Genomic DNA, 15,086 nt, shown 5'->3' on the forward strand with positions numbered 1-15,086 from the left:
CTCTTCCTGATCTTTCATCCTCCACCTGACACCCACAAGGCTAGAATACACCCCATTTCCTGTTAACATTAAGTTTAGGATATATGAATATTTAAATGTCAAAGCAATCTGAAATGAAGCCCCTGTAAGAAAAACAGGTAGAGCTACGACTTTAAAAAAATACATTTTTAGTCTTGTAGTTATTTGACTTTGCATAAACCTTGTAGACACAAACATCCATATAGACTTGATACAAATCCTGAAATAAGGTCAGTCGGGGCCACAAGTTCTTCTCAGGCAGATGCTAAACCACTAACCTCAGGGCCGAAAGGGCCATATTTGTGTCCAGAGAAATCAGGTTGTTCAGAATAGAAGGCATAGACCGAAGGTCTGTAAGAAAATTGGAAGGTTCAGAATCTCCACACGTAACAAAATATATCACATATTTTTAAAAGCATTTTAAAAAATGTTTTCAAGTTAATTTATCCCTCAACTATTATTTGTATTACCATGGAAAACTTTCTTTTTCTATTGCTTCTGTGACCACCACTCCATCTGTGGTAACTGTCCGGAACCACCTTTAGGACTCAAAAGTCACAAAAGAAAACTTGAACTTGTACTTGGGTCCTTGACCCTCAACATAACAGAGGCTGGTGATTCACATGGGCTATGCAATCTGCAGCCTGAAAGAACAACTAACTCCATTACAGAAAAGCGTCTCTCACGATACTTCTGCAATCCTGGGGATGCTGCTGGTTCATTTATCAAGGTAAGAAACTCCCTTCAGCTCTGCTGGGTAGTGGACAGGATTAATAGCTGCAGTAATCCAAGTAATTAAACGGTCCCAATAACCAAAGTCTATTATATCCTTCTTAAGGAAGTAACACTTAAGGCTAAGAACCACAAAACTTTTAATTCCAAACATTGGCTGTGCTTCTATTCCACAGTCTAGTGGTAGACACAATTCTAAGCTAACATGGAAATATCTTGAAGAAAGAAGAAAGACAGAAACAAATACCTCTCATTGTCTGGCAGGGTGAGCCACTGCAATATGGTCAATATTCTCCGCTCGTGAGGAATGACACTGGAGGGCAAAAGCAAGCAGAGCATGTCGTTAGGTTTCATTTCCACAAACTCAAGCCTGATAAGTACGTGCTCTCGCACCCAGGCCAAATGCTCTCTATTTACCACCATCTGTTTTCACTTCATCTGTAGTAAAAGGCCCTCTTTTGAGTTAGCGTTTAAACTACTATTTGCAACATATTATGTTGCTCAACCTTTTCCACAGAAGGCTGCTCTGGAAACTCTGATTCACAGTCAAAATGAGGAACCTGTCTCACTAATCAGTAACTCCACTACAAGCAGGAAAGACCTTGGCTTCAGAATCAATGCCATTTATTCTGTCAAGCCTTTAGCTGGGGCCATAAAGGGATCAGTACTTACATCCCCAGTCTGCCTCTTGCTGGCAGTGTGACCTCTCTTGACCTCGAGGCCTCAGTTTACTCATCAGTAAGATAAAGCCAACAGCAAAAGGCACTGTACAGCTTGGTTGTAAGGATGAAATGAAACAAGACAAGGAAAGGGCATGTCTAGTACCTAAGACACAGTAATTTCTTTAAAATCCTATTTTTTTATAATGATCATAATTCGTCATCATTCTGCATCTAAATAGCTGTATGACTTTAGAAACCTTATCTAACCTGAAACTTTAAGTTCCTCCTCTATAAAATAATGGGTTAGGAAAGGGTTTCTGGCCATTTTCTTCCAGCCTTATAAAAATCTACCAAGAACAGGCTGGGTGTAGTGGCTCACGCCTGTAATCCCAGCACTTTGGGAGGCCAATGCGGGCAGATCACCTGAGGTCAGCAGTTCAAGACCAGCCTGACCAACATGGTGAAACCTAGTCTCTGCTAAAAATACAAAATTAGCCAGGCGTAATGGCACATGCCTGTCATCCCAGCTATTTGGGAAGCTGAGGCAAGAGAATCGCTTGAACTCAGGAGGCAGAGGTTGCAGTGAGCCAAGATTGCGCCATTACACTCCAGCCTGGGCAACAAGAGTGAAATTCTGTCTCAAAGAAAAAAAAAAAAAAAAAAAAAAGGAAAAGAATAGGCACATATAATTAAGAGATTGACAAAAAGGGTATAATCTTCATCCACAATGACTTTTATGTTGAAGTCTCTTTCCTCTGTTGAAATATAATTACCCTAAGTCTGGCACTAGCTGTAAGAGCTCTGAGGGTTCATGGCTAACGTGACAGTACTGCATCCCAGGCTGAGTTACATTAAGGTGCTCACAAGCTGAGTGATATCTTTAGTCAGGGAAAATTCACCCACTCTTTCCCAACAAGGAGCACAAAACATGGTTTTGCTCCCCGATCCAAGACCAGGCGTTAGAGGCATGTTCGTGATGAATTCACACTAAAGCTTAAGTTTAATTGAGGTAAGGAAAAATTATTGCGGAACATTGGTGAGCCATTTAAACTTTTACTCTTGGTGGATATGAGCAGTGAGAGAGCCAGGAGGATAAATCCTGAGGCAGGGGCTCCCATCAAGCGGCCTCTCTCCCTCCCCTCCCCCGTCACCATCCATCTCCCATCATAGGATGGCCTTCCCCAGGCATCCCCTTTCTCTGGAGCTATCGCACCAGACCAGAAAATAATGTGTACCATAAAATGAGTCCACATTTAAACATATTCCAAGGCTACTGGATAAATGTGACCCTGTTCATTATATCCTATAATTGAATTAGAAAGATGCAGAGCAAAGCCAGGTTAATCACTTAAGGAATTTAATTCTTCAGCCTTAGAAATCCTTTGTATCTGAGCAAAATAATTGCATATTTTGAATTCTTTCCTAACTTAAAAAAAAAAAAAGTGAATGCTGGAGCCTTTTCAGTTTACCTTATTTCACTACCTGCCTAAAAGCTGCTTTATTTTATGTAATTGGTGTTAAGCTGCAGAAATGGGCCCTAATGAACACACTTTTAATGCTATGGGAAAACACAAACTAACAGAATCTGTGTCAAGCTCAGAATGCTCACCCTTGAATGCCCTCGTTGGATGGGGTACTTGAACAATAGTAGACAGAGAGTTTAAAACACCAGCTGTGAGGCCAGATTGCTTGGGTTTAAATCCTGACTCCAACAAATGCTGGTGATAAGACTTGGCAAGTTACCTAAACTTTCCATGCTTCTAGAAAACGAGGACAATAATAATATCCATCTCATAAAGTTATTGTAAAGATGAAAAGAGAATACACGGAAAGCATTTAAAATAGTGCTGGGCACATCGAAAGGGTTTAGAAAAATGTCAGCTTTTATTATTACTAAATTTATAGGCCTACAGAGATGATATATTCATTCACAAAATATTTGTTAAGGGCATATTAGGTTTAGGGCATTTGTGTACACATAAATAAAGATACTCCTACTGAAAAGACTATTATGGAGGAGTCTCCATTTTCTTTGGGGGAAAGATAAGCAAGTGATTCTTATTTTATGGACAAGTGCTGATTGTGTGTATGAGAATAAAATGAGGAATCTGGAGAATAAAATGCAGAGAAAAAAATGAGGACTCTGGAAGTCTCAGTAGCCATCCTACCTCTTATCTTAGGTGCAACATTTAACATCTCTAGGTCTTAGTGTTCTAATATCTCTTTTTTTTTTCTTTTGAAACAGAGTCTCGCTCTGTTGACTAGGGTAAAGAGCGGTGGCATGAGCTCGGCTCATTGCAACCTCCCTCTCCCAGGTTCAAGTGATTCTCCTACCTCAGCCTCCTGAGTAGCTGGGGTTAAAGGTGCCCACCACCACACCTGGCTAATTTTTATATTTTTAGTAGAGACAGTTTTCACCATGTTGGTCAGGCTGGTTTTGAACTCCTGACCTCAAGTGATCCACCCACCTCAGCCTCCCAAAGTGCTGGGATTATAGGCATAAGCTACCACACCTGGCCTCTAATCTCTTAAATGAGGAGCTGGACCAGGCTGTCTCTAAGTTTCCTAGGTGTTCTAGGTTATCCTTATGAAATAACCTCAGAGACCAGAAAGACATGGCCCTTAGCCATTAGTGTTTCAGTACTGAATATTCAAATATAACGTACAGACAGCACAAATAAATCTGACCAAGAAAGAGTAGATATCCCAGCAGAAAAAGAAATGGGTACATGTTGCTGTCTTCACCATCACTGATTGGTGGAGAATTTATCATGAGACCAAGGATATTAGACATGGTAAAAAATAAAAAGGAAAAGAAAAACTAGATGAAGCATTTAATGGTAAAGAGAAGCAAATTACCTTAAGACGTGTATAGCCCTTGTCTAGTCAATGTTGAAAGAGAGAATATGAATAAAAATCCAAATAGCATTTATTAGTTGTTCTCTATGTACCAAGTACCCTAATAAGCATTTTATTTTGTTTTATTTTATTTTATTTTTAAGACAGGGTCTTACTGTCGCCCAGACTGGGATATAGTGATGCCACCTGGGCTCACTGCAGCCTCAGCCTCCTTGGGCTTGGTGATCCTCCCACCTCAGCCTCCATAATAAGTCTTTTTGGTAGGAGTATCTTTATTTATGTTTACATAAATGCCTTAAACCTACTATGCCCTATAGTAGCTGGGACTATCGGCATGTGCCACCATGCCTGGCTAATTTTCATATTTTTTGTAGAGACAGGGTTTTGCCATATTGCCCAGTTTGGTCTCAAACTCCTGGGCTCAAGCGATCCACCTGCCTTGGCCTTCTAAAGTGCTGAGACCACAGGCATGACTCACCATGTCTGGTCATAGTATCTTAAATATGTTAACTCATTGCATCTTTGTAACATCCCATGATAAAGATACTATAATTTTTGTATCAAGATAAGGTCGTTGATTTGTTGAGAGATTAAATCACTAGTCCAAGGTCACCAGTCTAGGAAGCAGCAAAGCTGGGATGAGAATCAACCTAAACAATCATGCAGAATGGAAATCACTGTCTTTGAACATGAACTGGCACAAAAGAATGGAGCATCCGCTGATCATTTGAGAATGAAATACTATCATTTAAAAAGCAAGAATAAAGGGCCAGGAGCGGTGGCTCACGCCTGTAATCCCAGCACTTTGGGAGGCTGAGGTGGGTGGATCACAAGGTCAAGAGATCGAGACCATCCTGTTCAACATGGTGAAACTTAAAATACTTTAAAATACGTCTCTACTTAAAATACAAAAAATTAGCTGGGCATGGTGGCATGTGCCTGTAGTCCCAGCTACTCAAGAGGCTGAGGCAGGAGAATTGTTTGAACCCAGGAAGCGGAGGTTGTGGTGAGCCGAGATCGCGCCATTGCACTCCAGCCTGGGTAACAAGAGCGAAACTCTGTCTCAAAAAAAAAAAAAAAAAAAAAAGGAAGAATAAGTCTAGGATGCAGTACAGAACCATGTTAAAAAGAAGGCCTTCAAAGTCTATGGTTTGAATTTGGTTCTAAATTTTTTAAAGTTTTTGGAATATATAATGTGTAGATTTCCTTGACCTTTTTATTCTCTTAACTAACTGAAAGTATGATCCTATTTTTTAAAGTTATAAAATGCTTTAAAAAAAAAAAAAGGAAAGAAAAAATGAATCCAAATCACCTTCAGGATAAGGAGATAAAATAATAGTCTGAGAAGCAAATGAAAACTACAGACATCTTTGGAACATATAAAAGCCACCTTCTTATAAGTGGTTTCAAATGGGTGGAGAAAATTACCATTCAAACCAGAACACTGAGCCTTTTCAAAGAGGCTATGCAGCAGTTTCAGGGGGGCAAAGGTGGGGACTCAGTATTAATTATGTTGTTGGCGCCTCTCCATTCTGCCAGGCAAATATGTTATAGAGCAGAAAAAATCGCTTCTGTAAGCATCTATGACAGTCAAGAGTTAAAGAAATGTCATGCATAGGATAAAACTGGTAAACCAACATGCCATTTACAACTCAGAAACTTCTTAAAGAATTAACAGAAATCTTTTAAAGGGATGCTTTATGCCAGATTCATCAAACCCAATTTCAATTTAGCCCTTCAAATCTGAAAAAAAAAAAAAAAAAAAAAAAAAAACTACATTTATTTCTGATTTTAGAGAATACAGACAGTACCATTCTGGATTAATTTGAGCCTGTGATGGCTCTCAGCACATTGCTATTATAGAATAGTCAGATTTTTGTTAGGCATAGAGGCAAACATAAAAACAGCTTTAGGTGGTTTAAAAAAAAAAAAAAAAAAAAAAAAAGATGGAAAGAACATCTCAGTGGGAACAAAATCCCCGTGAAAGTAGAAACAGATTCCTCTTCTTACTAAGGAAGCTTAAAAATCCATCAGCATGTTGATACTTTTATTAGGTAGATTCATCTTAAGGTTTATGAACATTAACTGTTTCTTCCCCATCGCTTCTTTGGGGATAGGAAGAAGCCCCATTTTCTTATTAGAAAAATCCCGGCATTCAGTGGGAAAATGAAGTGAAAATAGAGGCTTCCCCTTGTCTCCTGCCTGAAACTTTCAATCTCTAGCCCACTCCATCGGCTCCTCAGATACTTGAGACTACCTAGATTTTTTTAAGTTCTGAACCAAAATAAATATAGTATGTTGTTATATATTGATAGAATATGATAATGAAAGCCACAGCCATCAATAGCCCAAGAGAAATATACATTTCCTAAGTAGTAAGTTGCCAAAAACCTACAAACTGGAATAGAAAAATCTAAAGGACATCAGGAAGGAGAGACCATCTCACTTACGTTCTGTTAAGAGCGGATGGAAGAGAGGAGAGCTGGAGGAGAAAGAGAAGGTGGGACGAGGCAGAGAGGGAGGACCTCAGAGGAAAAATACCTGGAGGGTTATTTTGAATTAGTAAATATTCAAAAGTTCCATACTTTCACATTTAACTGAAACAAAATAAAAATTAAATTGATGTTTTAGAAATTGAATCATAGCTCTCATTTTAGAAATATTAACAAAATAAAGGTAACTTACACAGACCAAAAGAACGTTCCAGCGTTCACCCCTTGCTTGGTGGCTGTAATCCATAGCTAATGAGGAAATATAAGCGGCTTAAAATGTGTTCTGAGTTTTGGTCAAAGAATAAAAAGTTTTAAAAACACATTAGATCAGATATCTTATACTCTACTCACACCCCAGCATAAATTTCACATTATTCATAACCATTTATTTTCACATCTGGAAGTCAGAATCGCGATTTTCACAGATGCTATTTAATACATTCTCTGGAAAAGCTCTCAAAAGCTCCTGCTATGATTCTAGTGACATATTTTTTAAATTCTTATTTTATCTCAAAAGCCTCTCTCTTCTGTACCTGTCTTTTCTGATCATTGTTTTGAATGTTTCACTGAGGCAGCAGAATTCTGCTCATCAAAGGACCCAAGAGTGAACCATATGTTTCCTTCACTATTGAAAGCCTCACGGAGGAGCGCCCCAATTTGGTACCCAGATGTCAGAATTTTGGAACCCAGCTTGTCCTGTTTTAGTTTAAACTAGATGAATGGGAAGTGGGAAAAAGGCTAATTTTCAATCTAGATTTTTCCTGTATCTTTTGCCTAGCCTTTTAGTAAATGTTATTTTAGAGGAAGGTTCCCAGAATAAGTTAAATGAACCAAGCATTTCATTAAGGTTTTTTAAATATTCTTTACAGCATGTGCTATTGGGGAAGCATAAGATACAGGAGTTTAGAACCTGGGCTCTGCAACTAGGCAGCTTGGATTTTTAAGCCTTGCTTCTGTCACTTATCAGCCATGTGGTCCTTTGGCGAGTTACTTAACATCTTTGTGTTTGTTTCCTTTACAATGTAGATATTATCATCTAGCACATAGGATTATTCTAAGCTTTAATGAGTTAATACATTAAAGTCCTTATTGTCTTAACATCTGGCAAACATTGGAAAGATTTCCGTCTTTATTATTATGTAATAATGGAAATAAATAATCCAGTTATTCTGGTAACATTAAAAACAGCTTAAGATGGCAAGCGTCCCAAGTCTATGAGAAGAAACCCCCTCACTTAAGGAAAGAGATTGGAAGCAAATAAGAGAGAAAATTATAGTTTGCCTAACACCAAAACAAAAATGATCTGGGAATTGTAGCTAGGCCCTTGTGTGGTTTCATTGTGACCAGCCTTTGAGAGTATCCTTGGCCGGTGCGGTAGCTCACACCTGTAATCCCAGCACTTTGGGAGGCCGAGGGGGGAGAATCACAAGGTCAAGAAATTGTGACCATTCTGGCCAACATGGTGAAATCCCGTCTCTACTAAAAATGCAAACAAAATTAGCTGGGCATGGTGGTGCGCACCCGTAGTCCCAGCTACTCGGGAGGCCAAGGCAGGAGAATCACTTGAACCCGGGAGGTGGGGGTTGCAGTGAGCCAGGATCGCGCCATTGCACTCCAGCCTGGCGACAAAGCAAGACTCTGTCTCAGAAAAAAAAAAAAAAAAAAAAAAAAACAGTATCCTTAAAGAGGGACAAGTTATTTTTTAAGGAAATGGGTAACTGCGAGGTGGAGAACTTCGAGGACCTTGACCATAGTTTCTAAATGATCTGGAATGCCTGACCCGGGAAAGCTTGAAAAGGCCCCAGGCCCCTTGGGACCTCTAGAAATCCTCAGCCCAAAACTCACAGCTGCTGTAGCTGGCAAATGAGGGATGGGGCAGGAAAACATACAGCACGCTCTTCAGTCTGCGGGTCCTGAGCTGCCGGAGGATTTCATGGCTCTGAGGGACTAGCCCTTCTTGGCCAGACTTTTGATTCCCTGCAACGTTTGGAGACATAAGAATCTCAGATTGCTCTGAGAGCCCTTTACTCCATTTAGTCCAAAGCTCTTTCTACTCTAAAGACAAATTTGGGCATCCTCCAGTAACCCCAGCCCAACCAGGGTTCAAAATGTGTCCTGGACTTTCATTCATTCTCGTTTCGGCACCTCCACCAGCAAGATCAGCTCAAATGAAGTGCTGGACACACTGTAACACCATGCCAGTTCCCAGAGAGGTCAGTTTTATAGTAAGGGATCTATTTTCATACTTATTTTAATTGCATATACACAATCTTAGCACATCCAAAATCTAAACAACTTCCTAGAAGATATACTGCCTTGCTATTTCCAAGGAGATTGTACTAGGCAATATTTGGCATCTATGAAATTTAAGATTAATATGGAGCTTCATAAAGGAAAACAAATTTTTAATACAAATTTGTCAAATAATGTCCCCATACTTTCAAAAAGTATACTGTAGAATACATGCTGATGTTGGCATTATTTGGGCAACAGGAAGTTCTAAGAGTAAGTTAGCTCAGCAATCCTTAGGGAATAAAGATCACTGGAAGAGGTCTTCACAGTTTCAAACGGAAGGAGCATGCAGCATGAAAATGACAGAGTATGTTAAAACTATTACGATAGCAAAGTTAAGATCATTTGTTCTTTCTATTTTTCTGCACTTTCCAACAGTTTTACAGTGACAATCAGCTTATTTGTAATCAGAAAAAACAATCAATTTTAAAAAGCATTATGTCTTAGAAGGATACAGTATAAAGTATGGAGACAAATTAAAGGTAAAATTTGATTTCTTCTAAAAAAAATCAAAAAGCAGAAAAATTCTACCTGTTTCTTGGTAAAAGTCAGGTTGACCACATTTTCAAAAAGAAAATTGAGGGCATGATCAGAAAAGTACAAAAACTGAATGAAAAAGATAAAATACTTAAAAAGAAAAGCACATTCAAAAATCTGAAACAAAAGAATCCTAGCAGTATAGAAGCAGATGGGTCAAGGTTCAGTGAATGGTGCCAGATTGAACATAAAGTTCTTATAAGTTATATCAGGAGCTGCTTTAAACGTTCCTTTGCAGGTCGTATGTCTACATTTCAGGGCTCAGAAGTTAAATCTAGAAAATCCCAAGGGGTTGGTTCCAGGTCTTTGCTATTGTAAACAGTGCTGCAATGAACATTCGTGTGCACGTGTCCTTGTAGTATAATGATTTATAATCCTTTGGATATATACCCAGTAATGGGATTGCTGGGTCAAATGGGATTTCTATTTTTAGGTCCTTGAGGAATCGCCACACTGTCTTCCACAATGGTTGAATTAATTTACATTCCCACCAACAGTGTAAAAGTGTTCCTATTTCTCTACATCCTCTCCAGCATCTGTTGTTTCCCAATTTTTTAATGATCGCCATTCTAATTGGTGTGAGATGGTATCTCAATGTGGTTTTGATTTGCATTTCTCTGATGACCAGTGATGATGACCAACCCAAATGCCCAACGATGATAGACTGGATAGGGAAAATGTGGTACATATACACCATGGAATATTACGCAGCCATCAAAAACGATGAGTTCACGTCCTTTGTAGGGACATGGATGAACCTGGAAACCATCATTCTCAGCAAACTGACACAAGAGCAGAAAATCAAACACCGTATATTCTCACTCATAGGTGGGTGTTGAACAATGAGAACACATGGACACAGGGAGGGGAGCACTACACACTGGGGTCCGTTGGGGGGAAATGGGGGAGGGGCAGGGGGGTGGGGAGGTGGGAAGAGATAGCATGGGGAGAAATGACAGATACAGGTGAGGGGACGGAAGGCAGCAAACCACACTGCCAAGTGTGTACCTATGCAACAATCTTGCATGTTCATCACATGTACCCCAAAACCTAAAATGCAATTAAAAATAAATAAATAAATAAATAAGAAAAAAAAAGAAAATCCCAAGGGGAAAAAAAGTCACTAAAATCTTGGTCCAGAAGAAGAAAAGTATGTACAAACCTACAAGTTTATAAAAGAGAGAGAGAGACACTTGCCAGTTCTTTGTTAATATAAGTGTTAACATTTCTCTCAATTTGAATGCAATATAAATTTCTTTAGAGGGTGATTTAAAAAAGAAAAATCAGGCCGGGCACCGTGGCTCACACCTGTAATCCCAACTCATTGGAAGGCCGAGGCAGATGAATCACCTGAGTTCACGAGTTCGAGACCAGCCTGGCCAACAAAAACCCCATCTCTACTAAAAATACTATGATCAGCCAGATGTGGTGGCAGGCACCTGTAATCCTAGCTACTCAGGAGGCTGAGGCAGGAAAATTGCTTAAACCCAGGAGACGGAGGTTGCAGTGGGCTGAGATTGCACCATTGCACTCCAACCTAGACAACAGAGTGAGACTGTCTCAAAAAAAAAAGAAAAAAGAAAAAAGAAAACAACTAAAAAAAATAAACTAAAGTAAACCCTAGGTTTGAGCTTTCTTCCTTGAATCCCCAAATTCCCTGCATTGCTTTCCTTTATCTGGAGGCCCAGCTTTTAACATTTGTGTCCTAGATGCTGCTTTGTGAAAAGGGAACAAATGGGAATGATATTGAATCTTGTGATATGTTATTTATTAGGAATCAGAAAGGCTTCCCCCACAGGAACCAAGTGGGTTAAATATGAAACTCAACACTTTCTCAAATTCAGCATGTAGCTTTGGGTGAAAAGAAGAAGTTTTGAAAAAGAAATCTATTAGCCAAAAACATTTTTTCAAAAAACATAAACTACTAGTGTAGTCTTTCTAGCAGTTCTTTGAAAGGAAGTCATTCCTTTGCATTCAAAAGCATTGAGCATGGCTGGGCGCGGTGGCTCAAGCCTGTAATCCCAGCACTTTGGGAGGCCGAGGTGGGTGGATCACGAGGTCGAGAGATCGAGACCATCCTGGTCAACATGGTGAAACCCCGTCTCTACCAAAAATACAAAAAACTAGCTGGGCGTGGTGGTGCGTGCCTGTAATCCCAGCTACTCAGGAGGCTGAGGCAGGAGAATTGCCTGAACCCAGGAGGCAGAGGTTGCAGTGAGCCGAGATCGCGCCATTGCACTCCAGCCTGGGTAACAAGAGCGAAACTCCGCCTCAAAAAAAAAAAAAAAAAAAGCATTGAGCTAGGATAAACAGAATTCTAGGAGACCAGGGGATGGGTGGGCACTTGCTTCAGCAGATCAGTTGATGAGAATCAGAACAATTTAAGGATGTGAGGCTTGGGGGAAGGCAGCAGAATAGACTGGGGCCATATGCAGCTGCTTTCCATATGATTAGGGCCAGAAGGAGGTGAGTGAGGAAGCTGTTGGCATGTGGCCTGGAGCTGTCAAGGCTGAGATAGAGTGTTGTCCTTACGGCCACCTACCCTAAAGGAAGCACAGGCCAAACATGTCCCCGAAGGAAGCAAAGAACAGGTCCATCCAAAACACAATAGCGGAGCTAGGCTCTGGATTGGGTCTTCAAAACAGAAATAAACCAAGCCCCTACCTGCATGGGATTCACAGTGTGAAGCAGATGTGTGAATAACCAACTTCAAAAGGAGATGGTCAGGCCAGGTATGGTATCTGACATCTGTAATCCCAGCACTTTGGAAGGCCAAGGCAGGTGGATCAGTTGAGATCAAGAGTTTGAGACCAGCCTGGCTAACCTAGTGAAACCCATCTCTAAAAAAAATACCAAAAAAAAAAAAAAAAAAAATTAAACTGGGCATGGAGGCAGGTGCCTGTAACCCCAGCTACTTGGGAGGCTGCGATACGAGAATTGCTTGAACCTGGGAGGCAGAGGGTGCTGTGAGCCAAGACTGCACTACTGCCCTCCACCCTGGTCGACAGAGCAAAACTCTGCCTCAAAAAAATAAAAATAAAAATCAGTGGCCAAATTTATGAGGGAAGAGATATAAAAGCCCAAAGGAGAGCTTTCCCTTAGCCAGAGCTGGAAATGCTGAGGAAAGGAAGGCCTCCTGGGGCCAGACACTTCAGCTGAAATTTGCAAGATCAATAAGAGGCTTCTAAGCAAAGGTGCCAGGTGAGCAGACCTCGCCCTAACCAGGTCCATTAGGACCGAGTACAGAGAGAAAAAAACTGCAGGTCTACAGGAGTATATGGAAAAGAAACAACAGACCAAAGAATAGGTTAAATGTTCCTGAAAAGAAATATTGTTTATCAGGATAATAAAACAGGCAAAAAGAGGTTAGCAATGACTCGTACTTTCCGTCTAGTCCATCCCTTTTGGCCTGGAACGTCACCCTTATTCTATGTCATTCTTCTTCTCCTTTGTCTCTCTGTCTTAAACGCGCATTTCTTGCAATTTTACACTGCAGTCACTCACTAAAATGGTTTCTGTACCAACTCATTGTATCACTGATACTGGCAGAGAGCAATTCTACATCAAGCAACTTAAGTGATAAGAATGCATCTGCTCAACAATTGTAGCTGGGATCACGCCTATAATCCCAAAACTTTAGGGGCTGAGGCAGAGCTTGAGCTCAGAAGTTGGAAACAATCCTGGGCAACAAGTTGAAACACTGTCTCTACAAAAGATACAGAAATTAGCTGGGCGAGCTGGTGTGCACCTATAGTCCCAGCTACTCAGGAGGCTGAGGTGGGAGGATTGCTTGAGCCCAGGAGGCTGAGACTGCAGTGAGCCAAGATCATGCCACTGCATTGCAGCCTAGGAGACAGAGTGAGACCTTGTCTCATTTAAAATAATAATAATAATAATTAAAAAATAATAATCATCTGCTCCTCTTAGAAACACCTTACTCCAGAAATGCTGACTTCAGAGGACTTGGATCATAATGGGGCATTAGACTTGTTTCTCAAATCTCCACATTTAGTCAACCCCTAGAAATCCCATTCATTCCTCCCATTGCTGAGATTCTAGATTTAAATGGAACAGGGAACAACCTCGTGGAAGTATCTCTCTACTAGAAATTGCAGGACCATAGCAGAGAGAATTTTCAAAGAAACCAACCCATTTAAGAAACTCCATTAAACTATGTATGAGAAAGTAGGGTCCTACAGCAAATGACTGCTTCTAGTAGTGCGTACTGAGGATTAGCAAATTAAAAGCAGACTAGATTTTGCTTAACTATTATCAAGCCTAAAAAAAAGAAAAGAGAGAATTAAATCATAAAAGATTATATTAAATTATTTTTGGAAGACACCTGCTGAGATTCAAATTTTCAAATGGCCATTGTACAAATGCCTCATCCCATCTACTAGGTTTTATGCTAAAACAAGACGTAGCTCTTGTTCACCATGTCATTTGACCTCTATGCCATTAGCTAAATGCCACGCATGGTTTAGTCCCTCAGTAAAAATAAACTGAGTTTAATTTCACTACCAGTTTAAGATGTGTATAAATATTTTCTCTTATAAATGTATAACAATTTATAAGACTTTTATAAATATTTTTTCACTGGTGACTTTAAAATGTAGAAGCCTCTGAGAGGATGACATAAATGCTTACAGAATATTCATTAATTTTTTTTCTTATAGTTCTGTTAGTTGTTTATATTTGTATACTTTGACTAAAGTTTATTTTTAATTAATTACTTTTTATATATAACTGACATAATAATTGTGCATATTTATGGGATGCAGTGTGATGTTTCAATGCATGTGTACATTGTATAATGATCAACTCAGGGTAATTACCATATCCATCACTTTAAACATCTGTCATTTCTTTTGGTGACAACATTCAAAATATTCTATCTTAAATACACTACATTGTTATTTGCTCTAGTCACCCTACTGTATAATAGGACACCCTACTGCATAATAGAATAGAAAAATACTTTCTATGTGTTCTTTCGATATGCCAAATTTCAATAAAATGTGTTTTTAAATTGTAGTTACTATGCTCCTGGGATTTTTTTTTTTTAAGACAGTCTCTCACTGTCACCTAGGCTGGAGTACAATGGCACGATCTCAGCTCACTGCAACCTCTGCCTCCCAGGTGCAAGCGATTCTCCTGCCTCAGCCTCCCGAGTAGCTGAGATTGCAGGCACCTGCCACCACACCCAGCTAAATCTTTGTATTTTTAGTAGAGACGGGGTTTCACCAGCTGGCCATGCTGGTCTGGAACTCCTGACTTTGTAATCCACCCACCTTGCCCTCCCAAAGTGCTGCGATTATAGGCGTGAGCCACCACACTCGACCACTCCTGGAAATTCTTATGGTGGCCATCTTGTCCAAGATGACAGAAACACAAGTCAGTTTCACCACAAATCTTGGTCAGCATGAGGAAAGAACTAAACTTGGTCAAATGCGTCAACTTTGAGAGTTAGTAGGAAACAGGTAAACAGAGTTGA

At 39.9% G+C, this 15,086-nt stretch overlaps 1 protein-coding gene across 6 annotated transcripts in view; it reads right to left on the bottom strand.

Annotated features, from left to right (window-relative positions):
* Nucleotides 1-15,086, bottom strand: part of ENPP2 (ectonucleotide pyrophosphatase/phosphodiesterase 2) — a 120,682-nt gene that overhangs the window by 45,959 nt on the left and 59,637 nt on the right. For all 6 annotated transcript variants that reach the window (XM_074387082.1, XM_074387080.1, XM_074387081.1 and 3 more), the window contains exons 9-11: nucleotides 6,957-7,012; nucleotides 998-1,063; nucleotides 297-369 (exon numbers count right to left, since the gene is read on the bottom strand). In XM_074387082.1, coding sequence (XP_074243183.1) covers nucleotides 297-369; nucleotides 998-1,063; nucleotides 6,957-7,012 — 195 coding nt within the window. The remainder of the gene's footprint in view (nucleotides 1-296; nucleotides 370-997; nucleotides 1,064-6,956; nucleotides 7,013-15,086) is intronic.

The sequence above is a fragment of the Saimiri boliviensis genome, chromosome 15, assembly GCF_048565385.1.
Source record: "Saimiri boliviensis isolate mSaiBol1 chromosome 15, mSaiBol1.pri, whole genome shotgun sequence".
NCBI classification, from domain to species: domain Eukaryota; kingdom Metazoa; phylum Chordata; class Mammalia; order Primates; family Cebidae; genus Saimiri; species Saimiri boliviensis.